The 19,369-nt window shown below is 45.2% G+C and overlaps 1 protein-coding gene across 2 annotated transcripts in view; it reads left to right on the plus strand.

The window, feature by feature from the left end:
• The first annotated feature begins 1,272 nt into the window (after positions 1-1,272).
• Positions 1,273-19,369, plus strand: part of sacs (sacsin molecular chaperone) — an 83,276-nt gene continuing 65,179 nt past the window's right edge. Inside the window, exons 1-3 of one of the 2 annotated variants that reach the window (XM_078402426.1) lie at positions 1,273-1,501; positions 14,214-14,346; positions 15,237-15,579. In XM_078402426.1, the coding sequence (XP_078258552.1) occupies positions 15,557-15,579 (23 nt within the window). In that variant the 5' untranslated portion in view covers positions 1,273-1,501; positions 14,214-14,346; positions 15,237-15,556. The remainder of the gene's footprint in view (positions 1,502-14,213; positions 14,347-15,236; positions 15,580-19,369) is intronic. The other variant, XM_078402425.1, reaches the window with a different exon arrangement.

The following is a 19,369-nucleotide window of genomic DNA, read 5'->3' on the forward strand; positions in this document are numbered from 1 at the left end:
ACCTGAAATATCACCCTGCACTTACAATAAATGGAGCTTGAAAATGATGCCATCTGGCGATTCTGTATACTGTCTTAGTGTACTGCTACTCATATCTGAAATGCTTATCTAAGATGTATTTGTGCCATGGAGTCATACAATGTGGAACAGGCTCTTCAGCCCAACTTGCCCAGTCCCACCAACATGTCCCATCTACACTAATCCCACTTGCCTGCGTTTGCCCCATATCCCACTAAACATCCTATCCATGCACCGGTCTAATTGCTTCTTAAACATTGTGATAGTCCCTGCCTCAACTACCTTCTCCGGCAGCTCATTCCATACACCCACCACTGTTTGTGTGAAAAATTACCCCTCAGAATCCTATAAAATCTTTCCCTCTTCACCTTATACCTATGGCCTCTGGTTCTCAATTACCCCATTCTGGGCGAGATTCTGAGCTGATCTATTCCTCACATGATTTTATACACCTCTATAAGATCACCCCTCAGCCTCCTCAACCTCTCCCTATAGCTCAGGCCCTCCTGACCAGGCAACATCCTTCTAAATCTTCTCGGCACCCTTTCCAACTTTACAACATCTTTCCTATAACATGGTGCCCAGAATTGAACCCAATACTCTAAATAAGGAAGGAACTGCAGATGCTGGTTTACACAGAAGATAGACACAAAATGCTGGAGGACAGGCAGCATCCCTGGAGAGATTCTAACCAGGTAGCCCCAGCATTCCCTCTCTCTCCATCCCTCCCCGACCCTAGTTGCACTATCTTCTCGTTTTCACCCTACGTTTCCTTTATCATCGTTACTTTTTTGCACATCTTTCATTCATTGTCCTTTATCTCTCTACATCATCGTCTATATCTCTCGTTTCCCTTATCCCTAACTAGTCTGAAGAAGGATTATCGACCCAAAACGTCACCCATTCCTTCTCTCCAGAGACGCTGCCTGGCCCGCTGAGTTACTCCAGCATTTTGTGTCTACCCCTGGAGAGAAGGAATGGGCAACGTCTCGGGTCATGACCCTTCTTCAGATTGAGTCACTTCAGCATTTTGCGTCTATACGCTAAATAAGTATTGCTTATGGGCTTATGCATAGATACATACTGGAGTGAAATTTCACTGTACCTCGGCACATGTGACAAATTGAAGAAGGCAGTGACCCTTTAAATGAGACAAACGCCTGCGCAGTGCGGTGCCTTGGTGTTTGGTGAGCCGGCCGGCTGGCGTTGGTGCAGTGGACGTGTGTGTATGTGGAGTCTCGGCTGCGGCATTAGCAAGGCTTGTTATAGCGACTGAGAACAAATATTGTTGCACGCAGCCAGAGGGGAGGGTGATGCTTATGCTGATGCTGATGCTGCCGGGCACCGCTATGTAGCAACACTCCCTCTGCACGGATCGGAATTGTTACCAGCACTGACTGCTTTGTTTCAGGGTCGAGAAGAGGCAGTCACACTGATAACCACAGGGCAGGGCAGGGCAGAGGCGGCTGGAGCTGACGCTGCTGTGAGTATTACCTAGAAACCTCGTCCTCTGAATGAATGGGTGGGGATGACAAAGGAGATACCAGCGTGTAAGAAGGGTCTCGACCCGAAACGTCACCTGTTTATCTTCTCCAGAGATGCTGCCTGACCCGTTGAGTTACTGTCTCCAGCATCAGAGGAGGTACAAGTGTTTTGGACCATCATCAGGGCAATGGAATGTAATGAGCTGCCAGCCGGTGCACAGACATAGTCACAGCGGCGAGTCCATTCATGGTGCGGTGTCTGCATGGCTTTTGTCTGAATCCTTGCTTGGGGTGGGTCCTCTTGCTAGTCTTCCCCCCATCCCACCCCACCCCCGGCTATGGGTGTGGCGGTGGCGCCGAGGGGTGGCTCACACTGCTTGCGATGACAATTGTACAATGCGCAGCAATCAACTGCGGCCAAACCCGGTGAAAGGTCCTGACATCCAGCTGGTGCAGTGTAGTGGAAGCGAATGTCATCATCTACAGATCGGATTCAACCTGCAAGGACTGACTGGCTTGTGAAGCCGACAGGTTAGCATCCTCCATCCGCATCGCAAGTTACATTAAAATAAATGGCTTGAGCTTGACTGAAAGCAGGAACTGCAGATGCTGGTTCACCAGAAAAAAAAGGACACAAAGTGCTGGAGTAACTCGGCGGGTCAGGCAGCATCTCTGGAGAAAGCAGGAATCTGAAAACATTTGTGTCTATCAAGCTGTAATTAACATTATAATTAAACATACCTAAACCAAGTGTAAATGTTTAACAATAATTTAAATGGATAAAAGGCATAATTTCCATATGAATAATCTAAATATAGCAAAATTATACTGGTGAGTGGAATAATGAATTTCAGGTGTAGGAAAGAACTGCAGATGCTGGTTTAAATTGAAGGTAGACAAAAAATGCTGGAGTAACTCAGCGGGTCAGGCAGCATCTCTGGAGAGAAGGAATGGGTGATGTTTTGGGTCGAGACCCTTCAGGGGAGGAGGTGGGACAAAGATAGAATGCAGTCGGAGACAGTAAGACTAGTGGGAGAACTGGGAAGGGGGAGGGGATGGAGAGAGAGGGAAAGCAAGGGCTATCTGAAGTTAGAGAAGTCAATGTTCATACTGCTGGGGTGTAAACTACCCAAGTGAAATATGAGGTGCTGTTCCTCCAATTTGTGCTGGGCCTCACTCTGACAATGGAGAAGGCCCAGGACAGTAAGGTCAGATTGGGAATGGGAGGGGGAGTTGAAGTGCTGAGCCACTGGGAGATCAGGTAGGTTAAGACGGACTGAGTAGAGGTGTTCAGTTCAGGCGAAGGTTAAGCTATCACTGATTTTGCTAATTACTCTATTTCTTGCAAAATCAGGCAGGAAAAACCATGTGCAAATATACATAATGTTCTCTAAAAAATCAAAATGTTGTGTTGGTTCACTAATTAATTTGGTTCACTTTCTGCATTCATTTGCTGTTTTTGAGGTGCTGTTATTGGTTTAAACGCTAATGGAATTGGAGCTTGGTTCAAACCTAGAGCTCAGAATTTATTGGAAGTAAACTAGAAAAACCCACCATGCTCTCATTGAGTGGAGGAAATTTGTAAACATTTGTAAAAATTTGCAGAGTAACTGGCACAGCGGGTAGAGCCGCTGCCTCACAGCGCCAGAGACCTGTGTTTGGTCCTGACATTGGGTACTGTCTGTGTAGAGTTTGCATGTTCTCCAAGTACATGGTTTTCCTCGAGGTACTTCATTTTTTTCCCAATGAGTTTGTAGATTAATTGGCCTTCTGTAGTGTGTAGGGAGTGGATGAGATAAAGTGGAGCTAGTATGAACGTGTGGTCGATGGTTGGTGTGGACTCTGTGGGCTGAAGGGCCTGTTTCCATGCTGTTGCTTTCAAGGACACAAAGTGCTTGAGTAACTCAGCAGGTCAGGCAGCATCATTGGAGAACATGGAGAGGTGATTGGCGCAGCGGGTAGAGCTGCTGCCTCACAGCGCCAGAGACCCATGTTTGATCCTGACCTTGGGTACTTTGTGTCTAGATGTTTTGGGTCAGGACCTTTCTTCAGACTGACAGACTTCAGTCTGAAGAAGGATCCTGACCTGAAATATCACCTATCCACATTATCCAGAGATGCTGCTTGACCTGCTGTATTACTCCAGCACTTTGTAACCTTTTGTGTAGTAACCAGCATCTGCAGTTCCTTGTTTCTCTCAAGTCAATTCAAAATTTAAAAGGAGCCATGAGTGAAGTAAATAATTTTTCTACTTATTCACACTCAGATTAAATGGTTTAATTTTGAGGAACTTCAAAGGCTAAAACATTTTGCCACAATTATTACGTGACATGTATTCAGCAAGTTGGTTTGTGTGCTGCTCCCGAAAGAAAGAACTAAAATGTCTATTGCTGAGGAGTAAATCAAAATGTTTCGACCCATCAAGTCTAATCTGCCATTCAATCATGGCTGATCAATCTTGCCCTCTCAACCCCATTCTGCTGCCTTCTCCCATAACCTTTGAACAACAGGTCTTTTACCCCCATTGCTTGCTAACCTCTATTGATACCCAGAAGGACAACTGATTTTAAACTTCTCATCGTTGTTTACTGAACTCTCCATAGCTTAAGTCTCCCTGTCTACATGATATCACACAATTCTATAACTCTTAAAGGTACAAGGTTAAGAGAGATGCAAGCCTGTTGATCATTGCAGAATGCATCATGTAACAATGGGCAGACAGCAACCGAGATCAGGATCGAACACGAGCCTCTGGCGCTGTAAGGCAGCAACTCCACCGCTTCACCACCTCTAATTGAGCAAGATTTTGATTACCTGTCCTAATATTCCCTTATGATATTAGACTCGGGCATTTAGTTGAGTTATAGAACAATGTATAAGTTTTCATTATTGCAAGGGATGTGTATTCCATAGAGGATGAACTAGTGTACATTTACAAATTGCCATTGTCATGGATTATCTGCCTATTCTGGAAAGAGTCAGATTTATATTTCTGTTACTTTTGGGATATCTGCATCAGACATAAAGAACAGGATTTTCTGGTTTAGTTTATTATTGTCACGTGCTGCAGTACAAACAAAAGATTTTGTTTTTGTGCTATCCAGTCAGAAAAAAGAATGCACAAATACAATCAAGCTGTCCAAAGTGCACAAAAAAGAGTACAACATTTGGTGCAAGATATAGCATTGAAGTCCATAAACTCAGATTAAAGGTAGTACTACAGTGTCCAATGAAGTAGATGGGAGACCAGGACCACACTCCAGCTTGGCTTGCTGAGGCAGCGTGAAATGTAGATGGAGTCAATGGAAGGGAGGTTGGTTTGTGTGATTGTCTGCGCTATGTCCACAACTCTTCTGATATTTCAAAAATAAACACCGATATAAAGTACATAATTTTCTAATTCCTCTAATATGTCAATAATAAACTAGTGGCATGCAGGAGGGGCATAGTTAGTGGGTCAGCAGTGTATTGGTGTATCAATATAATGTGACTTTTGTTGGTTCAGCAAAACGGATAAGACAACAAGGTTCTGGAACCCAGGGTGCTGGAAAATCTGGTGGATCTGCATTAGCCAAGGGGAAAATTGTGGGTGGATTGTTTATTACTCTATTGTCTATTAGCCAAAGAATTGAGGGCGGCACAGTGGCGCAGCAATGGAGTTTCTGCCTCACAGCGCAACCCATCTCTGGAGAAACAGGATGGATGACGTTTTGGGTCGGGACCCATCCTTAGACTGAGGAAAGAGTCTGAAGAAGGGTCCAGACCCAAAATGTCGCCCATTCTTTGTCTCTGGGGATGCTGCCTGACTTGCTGAATTACTCCAGCACTTTGTGCTTATCTTTGGCATAAAGCAGCATCTGCAGTTCTTTGTATGTCTGATTAGTAAGTTTACAGATGGCACTAAAGTAGGTGGTATTGTAAATAGTGAAGATGGTTATCAGAAATTCCAGCAGAATCTTGATCAGTTGGGCAAGTGTGTAGGACATAGAACTAGTGTTAGTCATAGAGTCATAGAGTCCTACAGCACAGAAAGAGGCCCTTCGGCCCATCGTGTCCGCGCCGCCCGTTTCCAAACACAGTCTAATTTTAATCCCATTTTCCCGCATTTGGACCGTAGCCCTGAATGTTGTAGCATTTCAAGTGCCCATCCAAATGCCTCTTAAACGTTGTGAGTGTTCCCGCCTCCACCACCACCCCAGGCAGTGAGTTCCAGACTCCAACCACCCTCTGGGTGAAAAAGTTCTTTCTCACATCCCCCCGAAACCTCCCTCCCCTTACCCTGTATCTATGTTCTGGGTGATCGATGATTAGTATGGACTCAGTGGGCTGAAAGGCCCGTTTCCACAGTGTATCTCGAATCTAAAGCAGGCTGAGGAATGGTTAATGGAGTTTAATGCAGGTAAGTGCAACATGCTCCTTTTTGGGAAGTCAAACCAGGGCAGGACCTTCACAGTAAAGATCTTGTTCGGCATGGGCAAGATGGCCCATAGGGCAAGATGGCCCATAGGGCAAGATGGCCCATAGGGCAAGATGGCCCATAGGGCAAGATGGTCCATAGGGCAAGATGGCCCATAGGGCCTGTTTCCGTGCTGTATGACTCTATCCTACCACCAGTTTTCCATTTCAGAAGGAATTTCCAATTTTCTATTGTGATCTGGCAGTCGATATTTTGTAAGTTTCATAGACCCATATAGCACTCTAGTCAATGGGGTGCAGGAACAGGGAGAGTTGATTTGATTGTTTGTATAAGATAGCATCAACAGACACAACAATGAAATCTGAAGGCTGGTTTCTTCAAAATCATGAGGGTATTTTGTATGAGATATTAGATATACAAGTTAATTATTAGAATGGTTGTGTATCAAATTTAAAGTGATTGCAGATGGCTCAATTGTAATCATGTATTGTCTTTCTGCTGACTGGTGAGCACACAACAAAAGCTTTTCACTGTACCTCAGTACACATGACAATAAACTAAACTCAAATCAACTCAAAAGGTCCAGGGTGAGGTAGTTATAGCATTATACAATATGGTAAAGGACCCATCAGCCCAACATGCCCATGCCAACCAAGATGCCCTATCAATACTAGCCCCACCTGCCCACGTGTTGCCCATATCCCTTTAAACCTTTCCTATCCATGTACCTGTCCAAATGTGTTTTAGATGTTATTACAGTACCTGCCTCAACTATCTCCTCTGGTAGCTCATTCCATAAACCCACCACCCTCTGTGTGAAAAAGTTGCCCCTTGGATTTATATTAAATCTTTCCCCTGGTGAGGTGAGGAACTTTACTTTAAGATTCAAGATTCAAGATATCTTTATTTGTCATCCAAAAAAATTGTTTTTTTGGATGAAATTTAGTCACCCACAGTCCAATAATAAAAGCAATAAAACAAGCAAATTACACAACCCCAACCAACACAAAAAAAAAGAAACATCCTTCACAGTGAGTCTCCTCCAGCCCCTCCTCACTGTGATGGAAGGCCAGAATGTCTTTTCCCTTCCCCTGCCGTCTTCTCCCGCGGCCACGCTGGTGTCGTTGCCACGTTCCAGGCCGCGCCGGACGGTGAAAGGTCCGCAGAGGGCTGACCCAGTCCCCGCGATCCGGGGCGGGCGAACACGCTGCCGCTTTGCTGCACGTCGGGGCGGTCAGGGCGGTCGTGGCTCCCGACACTGAAGCCCCCGCCGAGCAGTGAAAAATCCCGCGGCCTATTTCAGACTGCGCCGGATGGTGAAATGTCCGCGGCGGGCCGACACAAGCCCCGCATCCCGGGGAAGGCGAACACGCTGCCGCTGCTCCCGATGTCGGCATCCACGCGGCCCGAGCCTAAGGCGAGTCGCAGCCGCTCCCACAGCCTCCGAGGACGGCCGGCTCCGCTGATGGTGAGTCCGGTCCGCGGGCTCTGCGAACCAAAGCCCTGGAGGCCGCCAGCTCCAGGAGTTGGGCCGATGGTTGGGCCGCTGCAGGAACGGAGACCCGACCCAGAAAACAAAGGTCGGATCTCCGTTCGGAAAGGGACACATCTACAATTTTACAGTTCCCCCCCACATACACACATAGTACAAAAACACGACATCACAACTACAATTAAGACAAAAAACCCCCAACAAAACACAAAGACAAACGGACCGCAGGTAAGCCGCAGCTGCTAGGGCAGCGCCGCCATTTTGGGTAAACCACAAAGCTGCATTGTGATGCATGAAAGGTTTCAAGGTCAGTTTATTGTCACATGGACCCATTAAGGTACAGTGAAATTTGAGTTACCATACAGCCATACGAAGTGAAAAGCAACAAGACACACAACCACGTAAAAGTTAACGTAAACATCCATCACAGTGGATTCCACATTCCTCACTGTGATGGAAAGCAATAAAGTTCAAACTTCTTCCTCTTGTTCTCCCGCGGTCGGGGCAGTCAAACCATCCGCAGTCGGGACGATCAAAGCCCCCACAGCCAACGATCAAAGCCCCCATCGGGGTGATCGAAACTCCCGCGTCGGGGCGGTTGAAACTCACTGCAGCATGGAGCTCCCGAGTCTGCCTCTTCTTACCCGAGACTGGGGGCTTCACGATGTTAAAGTCCACAGGCCCCGCGGTTGGAGCTTCGATCCCCGGCAAAGGGATCACAAACTCCGCGATGTTAAAGTCCCACAGATTCCCGCGGCTTGGAGCGCCGGGTCGGCCTCCAGGAAAGGCCACCAACTCCACGATGTTAGACCGCAGTGGGAATGGAGATACGATACGGAAAAAAATCGCATCTCCATCGAGGTAAGGGATTGAAAAAAGGTTTCCCCCAATTCTCCCCCCATCCCCCATATAAAATAAACCAAGGAACACTAATACATACTTTTGAACACATACTAAAAATAACAAAAAGACGAAAGGACAGACAGACTGTTGTCGAGACAGCCACTGCAGGTGGCGCCACCCGGTGCATATAGTATGATGAATATAGATTCCCTGATTATTCCCTCAAGGACAGCTATTCATCAAATTTTGCTATCTTTTTAGTAATTAGTCCACTGTGGTTTGCTTGTCCTTCCGGCTGTCAATAAGACTATTGAGTCCTAATGATTGACATTATTGACTGGATGGTTAAAGTCTCGAAAACTCATTACTTCTTTTGCAACCTGAGCTATAATGTCCACAATGTCAGATTATTGTTTTTTTTTAGATGTAGAGATACAGCGCGGAAACAGGCCCTTCGGCCCACCGGGTCCGTGCCGCCCAGCGATCCCTGCACACACTAACACTATCCTACACACACTAGGGACAATTTTTACATTTGCCCAGCCAATTAACCTACATACCTGTACGTCTTTGGAGTGTGGGAGGAAACTGAAGATCTCGGAGAAAACCCACGCAGGTCACGGGGAGAACGTACAAACTCCGTACAGACGGTACCCGTAGTCAAGATCGAACCTGAGTCTCCGGCGCTGCATTCGCTGTAAGGCGGCAACTCTACCGCTGCGCCACCGTGCCGCGCCCTAAATTGAAGTATTTGCCAATGACCCAAAACACAGGCACAAAGTTCAAGAGTAACTCAGCGGGTCAGGCAGCATCTCTGGAGAACATGGATAGGTGATGTTTCACAGAGTGCTGGAGTAACTCAGCGGGTCAGGCAGCATTTCTGGAGAACATGGATAGGTGACCTTTCAGGTTGTGACCTTTCTTCAGACCTATTCACCAATGACCTTGTGCAATAATATTTACCATGCGTGGTACTGTTCCCCTGTGAGATTAGGTTGTACAACAATTCCATCACTGCTGTATACCATTAGTAATCACTTATGCACTGAACCCTTTTTACATGCATCACTTTTTCTTTAGTTTAGTTTAGAGATCCAGCATGGAAATAGGCCCTTCGGCCCACCAGATCTGCACTGGCCAACAATCACCCCATGCACTCGTTCTATCCTGTACTCTAGAGACAATTTACAGAAGCCAATGAACCTACGAACCTGCAAGTCTTTGCAGTGTGGGAGGTAACCGGAGCACTTAGAGAAACCCCACGTGGTCACAGAGAGAATAGACAATAGACAATAGGTGCAGGAGTAGGCCATTCAGCCCTTCGAGCCAGCACCGCCATTCAATGCGATCATGGCTGATCACTCTCAATCAGTACCCCGTTCCTGCCTTCTCCCCATACCCCCTCACTCCGCTATCCTTAAGAGCTCTATCCAGCTCTCTCTTGAAAGCATCCAACGAACTGGCCTCCACTGCCTTCTGAGGCAGAGAATTCCACACCTTCACCACTCTCTGACTGAAAAAGTTCTTCCTCATCTCCGTTCTAAATGGCCTACCCCTTATTCTCAAACTGTGGCCCCTTGTTCTGGACTCCCCCAACATTGGGAACATGTTTCCTGCCTCTAATGTGTCCAATCCCCTAATTATCTTGTATGTTTCAATAAGATCCCCCCTCATCCTTCTAAATTCCAGTGTATACAAGCCCAATCGCTCCAGCCTTTCAACATACGACAGTCCCGCCATTCCGGGAATTAACCTAGTGAACCTACGCTGCACGCCCTCCATAGCAAGAATATCCTTCCTCAAATTTGGAGACCAAAACTGCACACAGTACTCCAGGTGCGGTCTCACCAGGGCCCGGTACAACTGTAGAAGGACCTCTTTGCTCCTATACTCAACTCCTCTTGTTATGAAGGCCAACATTCCATTGGCTTTCTTCACTGCCTGCTGTACCTGCATGCTTCCTTTCATTGACTGATGCACTAGGACACCCAGATCTCGTTGAACTCCCCCTCCTCCTAACTTGACACCATTCAGATAATAATCTGCATTTCTATTCTTACTTCCAAAGTGTATAACCTCACACTTATCTACATTAAACTGCATCTGCCATGTATCCGCCCACTCACACAACCTGTCCAAGTCGCCCTGCAGCCTTATTGCATCTTCCTCACAATTCACACTACCCCCCAGCTTAGTATCATCTGCAAATTTGCTAATGGTACTTTTAATCCCTTCGTCTAAGTCATTAATGTATATCGTAAATAGCTGGGGTCCCAGCACCGAACCTTGCGGTACCCCACTGGTCACTGCCTGCCATTCCGAAAGGGACCCATTTATCCCCACTCTTTGCTTTCTGTCTGTCAACCAATTTTCTATCCATGTCAGTACCCTACCCCCAATACCATGTGCCCTAATTTTGCCCACTAATCTCCTATGTGGGACCTTGTCGAAGGCTTTCTGAAAGTCGAGGTACACCACATCCACTGACTCTCCCCTGTCAATTTTCCTAGTTACATCCTCAAAAAATTCCAGTAGATTTGTCGAGCATGATTTCCCCTTCGTAAATCCATGCTGACTCGGAATGATCCTGTTACTGCTATCCAAATGCTCAGCAATTTCGTCTTTTATAATTGACTCCAGCATCTTCCCCACCACTGATGTCAGACTAACTGGTCTATAATTACCCGTTTTCTCTCTCCCTCCTTTCTTAAAAAGTGGGATAACATTTGCTATCCTCCAATCCACAGGAACTGATCCTGAATCTATAGAACATTGAAAAATGATCTCCAATGCTTCCACTATTTCTAGAGCCACCTCCTTAAGTACCCTGGGATGCAGACCATCAGGCCCTGGGGATTTATCAGCCTTCAGTCCCATCAGTCTACCCAAAACCATTTCCTGCCTAATGTGGATTTCCTTCAGTTCCTCCATCACCCTAGGTTCTCCGGCCCCTAGAACATTTGGGAGATTGTGTGTATCTTCCTCAGTGAAGACAGATCCAAAGTAACGGTTTAACTCGTCTGCCATTTCTTTGTTCCCCATAATAAATTCCCCTGCTTCTGTCTTCAAGGGACCCACATTTGCCTTGACTATTTTTTTCCTCTTCACGTACCTAAAAAAACTTTTGCTATCCTCCTTTATATTATTGGCTAGTTTACCCTCGTACCTCATCTTTTCTCCCCGTATTGCCTTTTTAGTTAACTTTTGTTGCTCTTTAAAAGAGTCCCAATCCTCTGTCTTCCCACTCTTCTTTGCTATGTTATACTTCCTCTCCTTAATTTTTATGCTGTCCCTGACTTCCCTTGTCAGCCACAGGTGTCTCTTACTCCCCTTAGAGTCTTTCCACCTCTTTGGAATAAATTGATCCTGCAATGTACAAACTCCGTACAGACAGCCCCCGTATGCAGGATTCAACCCAGGTCTCTACTGCTATGCCACCTTGCAGTGGTGGGGGGAGTGGGGGGAGGGGGAAGAGAAAGCTGGAAAACAAAATTGGGGGCATCACAAACCTTCAGAAGTGAAAAATGGATGCAAGGAAGGGAGGGGGTTGATTGTGACTGGGTTTTCTCCAGGTGCTCCGGTTTCATCCCACATTTCAAAGATGTGTGGGTTTGCAGGTTAATTGGCTGTTGTAAATTGTGCTAGTGTACAGGGTGTTTTCTGGTTGGCGTGGACTTGATGGGCTGAAGGGTCTTTTTTTTTTTGCACTGTATCTCTAAAGTCTAACCATCAATGAGCAGCTGACCTGTAAGCGCATGGAGGCGTGGGCCAGTGCCATCTTGCATTCACCCTTTGCGATAATAAATAGAAATGACTTGGTCTTAAACGTAGGCTGGTTGGTTAGTTGATAAGTAAGTTGCAGGCGACATCAAAGCTGCTGGGGTCACACACAGACTGTGAGGAAAGCTGTCAAAGTATACTGCGAGATATAAATCAGCTAGAGAAATGGGCAGAGAAATTGCAGACAGAGTTTAATCTGAGCAAGTGTGAGGTGGTGCACTTTGGGAGGTTAGGTGTAAGGAGAAAATATGTAGTTAATGACAAGATCCTTAACAATATTGTTGTATAGAGGGACCTTGGAGTCCAAGTCCATAATTCCCTGAGAGTGGCAACATGAGTAGATGGAATGGTAAAGAAGGCATACAGTATAATATGCTTGCCTTCATTGGACGGGTATTGAGTATAAGAGTCAGAAAATCATGTTGCAGCTTTATAGGACTTTGGTCAGGCCCCATTTGGAGTATTGTGTGCAGTTCTGGTTGACCCAATACAGGAAGTATGTGGAGGCTTTGGAAAGGTTGCAGAAGAGATTTAAGGGAATGCTGCCTGGATTAGACTACATTAACTACAAGGCGAGGTTAGAGAGATTTTGATTATTTTCTTTGGAATCGGGGGAGACCTGATAGAAGTATGTAAAATTATGAGTGACATAGATAGGGTAGACAGTCCTTTTTCCGAGAGTGTAAATATCAAAGATTAGAGAGCATAGCTTCAAGGGGAAAGAGGTAAAGTTTAAAGGAGATGTGTGGGGCAAGTACTCCAGTGGGTGCCTGGAACGTGTGGCTGGGGTTGGTGGAGGAGGCAAATACAATAGTGGTGTTTAAGAGGCTTTTGGATAGGTACAGGGAATGGAGGGATATGGATCAAGTGCAGGCAGATGAGATTAGTTTGTTTTGGCATTATGTTCCGCACAGACATTGTGGGGCTGAAGGGCCTGTTCCTGAGCTGGACTGTTTCATGTCTACGTTTTATGTTGGTAAGATTTGAAGCCTACCGCAGGGATGGGATGGGTTAGGGAAGGGAATAACCGGTGAGAAATGGAAAGTGGGTGATGTGAACACCTTTTTTATTTGACTATCACTAGAAATGAACTGTTCGTTCTTTTTGCAATAGATACATGTGGTGCACAACAGTCATGCAGGGGGCCCAAGAAAGAGGTATCGCAGTCTCTGATGCCTGTGTTTGATGCCTTGTGCATTGGATCAATCATCTCATGGACAAACACATTAAAAGAAGCTTGTGACTTCATGCCACTAATGCTCCAGGGCTATTTCAGTCTCTTTCCAAGAATGTGCAGTACTGATGGATGCCAGTCAGTTTATCTGCCAATCTTTGCTCTGTGCATTAGTATCCTGTTTGTTGGTTGGTGAAATCCAGTTTCTCTCTGCTGCTTAACAGAGTATGGAGCATCTGATCGATTTCCATCATTACTTCTGCTCCATCATCAAACCCCGCTGAATCACCAGGAATAATCACCGCATTTACAGTATTGTGTTCGGATTTGGGTATCCCGTTAAAGGAATGATGGCACTCGTTGGGGCATGTTGCTCAGTTCTCCAGAGATGCTGCCTGACCTGCTGAGTTACTCCAGCACTTTGAGTCTTTTTTTGGTAAATCGGCATCTGGAATTCCTTGTGTCTACAATTATTTTTATTGAATGCCATTGGTTACCAATTCTAAAACCATTTAGACTCGGGATTAATGGTTGACTGTAGCAAAAACAATAGTTTGAGTTAATAAAAATATTTCTTCTATCGAATTAGTGTGAAAAATACTGGTCCAATGCAAAAAAGTGCATGTTGTGACATTAGTGTATGTTTTAAGTTTTTGACAGTCATGAAATGGAATTTCTAAGTTATAATCTTTAAAGCCTTAAATGAACATAATTCCTTTAAATAAAATAACGTTGAAGGCTGTACTCCAAAATCAGTCTGAAAAAGGGTCCAGATCCAAATTGTGTAGAACCAAATAACTCTGGATTTTTTTACTATAATACACACACACACACACACACACACACACACACACACACACACACACACACACACACAAATAAACAATAATAGTGCAAAGACAAAAATAATGTCCCCAAGTCCATATAGTTCAGAGCCTATTTGGAGGTTGTAGTGTTTAATTGCCTGATGTTTGTAGAAGCAGCTCCTGAACCTGGATGTTACAGTTTACAGGCTCCTATATCTTCTTCCCGATGGCAGAAGCTAAATGAGAGCGTGACCAGGATGGTGTGGGTCTCTGATGATGCTGGCTGCCTTTCTGAAGCAGCAACTCTTATAGGCCCCTTCGATGGTGGGGAGGTCAGTACCCATGATGGACTGGGCAGTGTCCATATATATACTGATTTTTTTGTTATGGGTTTTACAGTCATACATTTACATCAATGTTTTGCTGCTGCAAGGGGCTGCCGAGAACAAAGGGGGACCCAGCAGGTGGGTGGCAGAGAATTACATAGAAACAGAAAATAGGTGCAGGTGTAGGCCAGCACCACCACTCAATATGATCATGGTTGATCAATCAAAATCAATACACCATCCCTGCTTTCTCCCCATATTCTTTGATTCATTTAACCCAAAGAGCTATATCTAACTCTCTCTTGAATACCCGAATTAAGGGGAAACCTAAACAAACCAGAACAAAGAGGGGAGCCAGGGGAGGGGGAGGCCAAGCATAAAGGGGGTAAATAGGACTTATCGGTGAACCTTTGTAACGTTGTGGTCCCTGTGGCTAAAGGGATCAGGGGGTATGGAGAGAAGGCAGGTACAGGTTACTGAGCTGGATGATCAGCCATGATCATATTGAATGGCGGTGCAGGCTCGAAGGGCCGAATGGCCTACTCCTGCACCTATTTTTCTATGTTTCTATGTTGTCGGCCCCCTAGAAACGTGGTGACACCTTTGTGCTGCCGAGGTGAGGTCTACAATAAAGAATCATTGAAGTAAGTGTTTCTTTGTTCCGTTTTGGGACATATGACAACACTTGATTCCTGTATTGTGACTTATAGTGGCTGTGAACAGGCAACATACACTACAACTACCAGCATGCAAAGTCCAAGCGCCGGGCAGTGCGTTCCCCAGCGGAGACGAATCCGAGCAATGTTATAATTGGTAACACATTGAGAAGCGGTGCATCCATAACTGCAGCAGGAAGTGACTGACTCCCGAGTGATTTCCCTTTCGTCCTCTTTCAGGGGCAGATGGATCAGCGCGGGGCATTGGTTTTGCAAAGAAGAGCCCAATTGTTAAGTTTAATCCAAAACAAATGAGAAGCGAGAGAGCAGAGCAGAGCAGGAAGCTCTCGTTGTCGCGCAGACAGCTTCGCGGGGAAGAACAAGAGGAGGATTAAACCGAATATGCGAACGGTTGACTGGCACAGGCTTGGAAAGGGCAGGATCAGCAAACACTCCCGTGCATAACGGTGCCTCTGAATGGCCGAGACTGCCGGCTTTTCCCACGCAGCGTGGCAGCGAATCGGATCCATGAGTTGTCCACACTGCTGAAGGGGAAAGCGATGGAGAAAAGACTGGGAGCCAGGTACAGTATTGACAGCGCGTCCTTCAGACTGCTGCTGCCTTCATTTCAACTCCAAACACCCTTCAGTTTGACCAATGGAATTAACCAGCTTTTACTCCCCATGAATGGTGTGTGTGTATCTGTGTGCGCGCGTACCTGTGTGTGTGTATCTGTGTGTGTATCTGTGTGTGTGTATCTGTGTGTGTGTATCTGTGTGTGTATCTCTCTGTGTGTGTGTGTATCTGTATGTGTGTGTATGTATCTGTATGTGTGTGTGTGTGTGTGTGTGTGTGTATCTGTGTGTGTGTGTGTGTGTATCTGTGTGTGTGTCTATCTGTGTGTGTGTATATATATATATCTATGTGTGCGTATATATATATATATATGTGTGTGTATATATATATATATATACACACACACACACACATAGAGATATATATATATACATACACACACACATAGGTATGCGCACATAGAGAGAGATATATATTATATATTATATATATATAATATGTGTGTGTAGGAGTATGATTTTTAAATATAAACCACATTTGTGATCATAATATAAAACGATATATTATAATAAATATATCATTTAATTATTTTTATAACTAAAAATATAAAAGCTCAGAGTTTTAGGAAGTGCTCACTGGGTCTGTGCAGTCATAGAGTCAAACAGCAAGGAAACAGGCCCTTCCTCCATGCTGACCAATGTGCTCCAGCCTATCTTACTGACACTTTGATATCTGGCAGAGTCATACAACGTGGAAACTAGCCGATACGGCCAAATTTGCCCACACTGACCGACATGTCCCACCTGCACTAGTCCTACCTGCCTGCCCTTGACCCATATCGTTCTAAACCTGTCCTATCCATGTACCTGTCCAAATCTGTTTTAAACACTGATAGTACCTCCCTCAACTACCTCCTCTGGCAGATTGTTCCATTTGCCCACCACCATTTATGAAAGTACAAAAAAGATTTGCCTCTCGGGTTCCTATTAAATGGCCGGCACAGTGGCGCAACGGTAGAGTTGCTGCCTTACAGCGCCAGAGACCCGGGTTCGATCCTGACTACAGGTGCTGTCTGTATGGAGTTTGTATGTTCTCCCCGTGACTGCATGGGTTTTCTCTGGATGCTCCGGTTTCCCCCCCACACTCCAAAGACATACATATTTGCAGGTTAATTGACTTCAGTAAAATTGTAAATTGTGCCTAGTGTGTAGAATAGTGCTGGTTGGAGCGGACTCGGTGGGCTGAAGGGCCTCTTTATGTTCTGTATCTCTAATGCCTGAAGTAAAGTCTAAATCTTCCCCCCCCACCCTCTCTGCAGCTTAAGTTTATCATCCGCACCATCACAACTCTGCCATTCTATGGGTCATCCACAAACTTGCTGATCTTGCATCACATATCCACATCGAAGCCATGCATGTATATTGCAAGCAGCAAGGGGCCTAGCAATGATCCGTGTGGGACACTAGGTAGGGCAGGCATCCTTCTGCAAAACAAAAACAATCACATCTACTTCCTTGCCCTCATTGATATGGTTTGAAGGTGAAACATTATTCCTCATTGAACATTACACCCTTTATCCTGTATCTGTACTTTGTGGATGGCTCGATTGTAATTATATATAGTCTTTCTACTGACTGGCTAACGCACAACAAAAAAGCTTTCTTGCGTGCTATCCAGGGCCGCACTGTGGTGCAGCAGTGGAGTTGCTGCCTTACAGCGCCAGAGACCCAGGATCGATCCTGACCATGGGTGCTGTCTGTACGGAGTTTATATGTTCTTGTGGCCGTGTGGGTTTTCTCCGGGTGCTCCAGTTTCCTCCCACACTTCAAAGATTTGCAGGTTTGAGGGTTAATTGGCTTCGGTAAGTTGTAAAATTGTCCCTAGTGTGTAGGATAGTGTTAGTGCATGGGGTGATCACTGGCTGGGGCACGCAGTGGGCCGATGCACCTGTTTCTGCACTGTATCTGTGAAGTCTAAAGTCTTTTCACTGTATGTGTAGGAAGGAACTGCAGATGTTGGTTTATACTGAAGATAGACAGAAAGTGCTGGAGTAACTCTTTCACAGTACGTCGGTACACGTGACACTAAACTAATGTAAACTAAACTGGATGGGGAGAGAATGTTTCTCGTAGTGGGAGAGTCTAGGACTAGAGACCATAGCCTCAGAATAGAAGGACATATCTTTAGAAAGAAAATGAGGAACTTCTATAGTCAGAGGGTGGTGAATCTGTTGAATTCATTGTCACAATCGGCTGTGGAGGCCAAGACATTGGATATTTTTATAGCAGAGATTGACTGATTCTTGATTATTGCGGGTCTCGGGGGTTATGGGGAGAAGGCAGGAGAATGGAGTTGAGAGGGAAAGATAGATCAGCCATGATTGAATGGCAGAGTAGATTTGATGGGCCAAATGGCCTAATTCTGCTCCTATAACATAAACTTAAGCTGCTGTAAGTAAGAATGTTATTGTTCTGTTGTCAGTCCTTGGAATTTACCTGCCTTTACACTATGAAATGGAGGAGCCTGATGGCTTTGTCGGCTTACAGGTCTATATACTCCATCAAAAAGCTGTCCATGACACTCCTCAAAATATTCTGCCTCTGCACACGCTGTTATAAGACAACTGAACCATCCTATCAACAACTAGAGAGCTACCATATATTTAATTGGAGGCCCTCGGACTTTGCTGGACTTGCATTATTCCCTTATCCTGTATGTGTACAATGTAGATGGCTTGTTTGAAATCATGCACTGTCTTTCCGCTGACTGGTTGGCACACAACAAAAAGATTTTCAGTGGACCTCGGTACGTGTGACAATAAAATAAACAAAACTATACTAAACTAAACTTTAGCACCATAACATTTAAGAGACAATTGGCCAGGTACATGGATAGGACAGGTTTAGAGGGTTATGGGTCAAGCATGGGCAGGAGGGACTAGAATAGATGGGGCATGTTAGTAGGTGTGGGCAAGTAGAGTGAAAGGGCCTGTGTCCATGCTGTATGACCATTAAGGCAAACCATTAATATTTCGGAAAATATTTTCTATTGCATCTGCCCACATGTCTGTTCCTCTATCTCCTGTTGGCCGTTAAAGTCTGTAATGCACCTCAGTATACAGGATGCAGCAATTCATGCTAAAAGGCCATCATGCTAAAAGCTCATCAGCATCTCTACCTGGTTGTCTATTCTGCAAGTAATTTTCTTGCAAAACCAATCGCCACAATTCAAATGTCATCAGTACATGGATCTTTGAGATGTGATTCTGAAAGTCTTTTTACGTAAGTGAAATGTGCAGACATGACTTTGGATGTCATTTAATGCCTTCTCATTGAGCAATTGAACTATTTAAAGACGCTTGTTCAAACGGCTGACTGAACTAGATTTTTCAAATCCCTAAATGAATACACCTATTGTTGCTGCATATTGATTTGCAAAGAAGTTTCAGATATCACTGCATGTGCTTTTTAACATCATGTTCACTTGTTTCAGGAACATTTCAGAGTCATAGAGCATGGAAATGGACCAGGCCCAACTTGCCCTCTGATCAACTTGCCACATCTACACAAGTCTCACCTACCTGCATTTGGCTCATATCCCTCCAAACATTTCTATTCATGTACCTGTCCAGAAGAACTATCTATAGGATAGGTAAGGTTTAGAGGAATATGGGCCATATGTGCGCAGTGGGACTAATATAGATGGAACATCTTGGTCGGCGTGGGCTATTCAGGCCGAAGGGCCTGTTTGACTTTGAGTCTAAACAGCTGACCAGGGCAAAACTGATCTAGCTTACT

The sequence above is a fragment of the Rhinoraja longicauda genome, chromosome 7 (genome assembly GCF_053455715.1).
Source record: "Rhinoraja longicauda isolate Sanriku21f chromosome 7, sRhiLon1.1, whole genome shotgun sequence".
Taxonomy (NCBI): Eukaryota; Metazoa; Chordata; class Chondrichthyes; order Rajiformes; family Arhynchobatidae; genus Rhinoraja; species Rhinoraja longicauda.